Consider the following 2,500-nt stretch of genomic DNA (forward strand, 5'->3'; position numbering starts at 1 on the left):
TCTCGCCAGGTCTCGCTAGGTCACTTCCCGGAAACTTTACAGGCAACACTTCATATTTCATCAAAGACGCTACATCTCCATTTCTAGAAATAAAACAGGGATTTTGATGAAAACTAGCCACTGTTTAGCTTGGGATTTCTTAGGAACAGAGGCATGTAGAAATAAACGGTTTGTACCCACTGAGAGCTTAAAGTCTCACCTTTCAAACAAGCCATAGTATGTCAACAATGATCAAGATTGCTGGCACTCTGGGCCAAAGCTTCTGAAAACAGTGCGGCATTCAATGAGTTAACAACATGTTCAATTATATATTGATATATAAGTCACACCTGACTATAAGTCGCAGGACCAGCCAAACTATGAAAAAAAGTGTGACTTAAATTGTGACACACACACCCACACACATTCACACATACACACACTTACCCTCAGCAAGTGTGTTATCCTCTGAGTGGCTGATGATATCATCAGACTTTCTGCTGAGGCTGGAGATGGAGATCTGTCCATTGTTCTGTAGCACCTGCAGTACACACACACACACACACACACCAGAGATTTATTCATACAGACAATTGGACTACACATGTTTGCTATGATCCTATGAAGTGGTCTTGTATTCATTTGTTTTAGTATATATATATTTTTTTGCTTTGCTATGATCCTATGAAGTGGTCTTGTATTCATTTGTTTAGTATATATTTTTATAGCCTTTCTTTATACAGTACAGAAACCTGCGTCTCCGTGGTAACCTGGACCCCATGCCATTGCGCCCCCTGGAGCCAGACTTGTGCCACTGCGCCCCCTAATAAATAAAGTCACAATATCATCAGTTACAATATCATCTCCTTCTCTCGCACGCGTCTTATGATATCATCTCCTTCCGTCGCACACATCTTAAGATATCATCTTCTTACGATATCATTTCCTTATGATATCATCTCCTTACAATATCATCTTTTTACGATATCATATCCTTCTGTCGCACGCTACATTGTGAATGTAGTGGAAGATATCAGCCAAATAGTGTCATGAACACAGACTAATGCTACGATGCAAAACTGCTGCTACTTCACTCCTCAGAGCTAATCACTCACTCTTCAGAGCTAATCACTCTTCAGAGCTAACTACTCACTCCTCAGAGCTAATCACTCTTCAGAGCTAACTACTCACTCCTCAGAGCTAACTACTCCTCAGAGCTAATCACTCCTCAGAGCTAACTAATCACTCTTCAGAGCTAACTACTCACTCCTCAGAGCTAACTAATCACTCTTCAGAGCTAACTACTCACTCCTCAGAGCTAACTACTCACTCCTCACAGCTAATCACTCCTCAGAGCTAACTACTCACTCATCAGAGCTAACTACTCATCAGAGCTAACTACTCACTCTTCAGAGCTAACTACTCACTCCTCAGAGCTAACCACTCACTCCTCAAAGCTAACCACTCACACATACACATAAACATAATACTCACAATTACTCATACACACATGCACACACACACACACACACACAGAGAATGCTTTTTGACATTGTGTGACCTTTGACTATGCTACCCATCTTATGACTTTCATTCCCAGAATTCCAGCATGGCGACCCTTCCACTTCACCCCTGAACTCTGTCACACCATTCTCTGGTGCCCCCCCCACACACACACACACACACACACACTCTAGAGGTGTCCCATAAGAAGAGGAAACATGCAGAGATGCATATGTGTAATGGTAGCCAGCTGGGGGGTGTTCCAAGTACATAGTTTAGTGACAAACCTGGGTAAGTTAAAGGAGAATTCCGATGTGATATTGACCTAAAGTGTGTTGAAACATGATACAGAGTGTGAACGTATGTCCCCTGCACTCAGAAATCTGGCGCTAGTTAGCCAATGCTACCAACAGTTTTTCGTAGTCTCTTAATTATGACATCAGAATAATCTGCAGTGGTCTCCTAATTATGACATCAAAACAATCTCCCTCTCTAACCCCTCCAGCTATGTATTTGTAGAAAACAGTCTTTTTTAATTTAACAAACTGTTTTAAAATGGCTGTTACATATACAACTTGCACATCTACATCGCTCTGCCTCCACACACCAAAATCCTGGACCTTTTGTAAGGCACCAGAGTGGGTGTCGCCCAATTAACCCATTACCCCACCTGCAGACAATTAGCAGTTAATAGTCTGACAGGCCATGTGCAAAAGCGCATTCAATTAGAACAGTGTCTTAAAACAGGGAAGATGTAGTCAGCATCTTCACAAACCCCTCTGCATTAGAACCGCTCTGCATTAGAACCCCTTTGTAACCCCTCTGCATTAGAACCGCTCTGCATTAGAACCCCTCTGCATTAGAACCCCTCTGTAACCCCTCTGCATTAGAACCCCTCTGCATTAGAACCCCTCTGTAACCCCTCTGCATTAGAACTAGGGTTGGGTATCCTTTGGGTTTTATCCGATAACGGTGCTAAATCAATACTTTTAAAACGGTGCCGGTGCCAAACGGTGCC

The 2,500-nt window shown here is 42.6% G+C and overlaps 1 protein-coding gene across 2 annotated transcripts in view; it reads right to left on the reverse strand.

The window, feature by feature from the left end:
• Positions 1 to 2,500, reverse strand: part of akap12b (A kinase (PRKA) anchor protein 12b) — a 71,904-nt gene that overhangs the window by 40,865 nt on the left and 28,539 nt on the right. For both annotated transcript variants that reach the window (XM_076271646.1, XM_076271647.1), the window contains exon 2: positions 427 to 520. In XM_076271646.1, coding sequence (XP_076127761.1) covers positions 427 to 520 — 94 coding nt within the window. The remainder of the gene's footprint in view (positions 1 to 426; positions 521 to 2,500) is intronic.

Source organism: Alosa pseudoharengus, unplaced genomic scaffold (genome assembly GCF_046254945.1).
Source record: "Alosa pseudoharengus isolate Yale_2024_CS ecotype anadromous, Long Island Sound unplaced genomic scaffold, YU_APseudo_1.1 YU_APseudo_1.1_scf_7, whole genome shotgun sequence".
NCBI classification, from domain to species: domain Eukaryota; kingdom Metazoa; phylum Chordata; class Actinopteri; order Clupeiformes; family Clupeidae; genus Alosa; species Alosa pseudoharengus.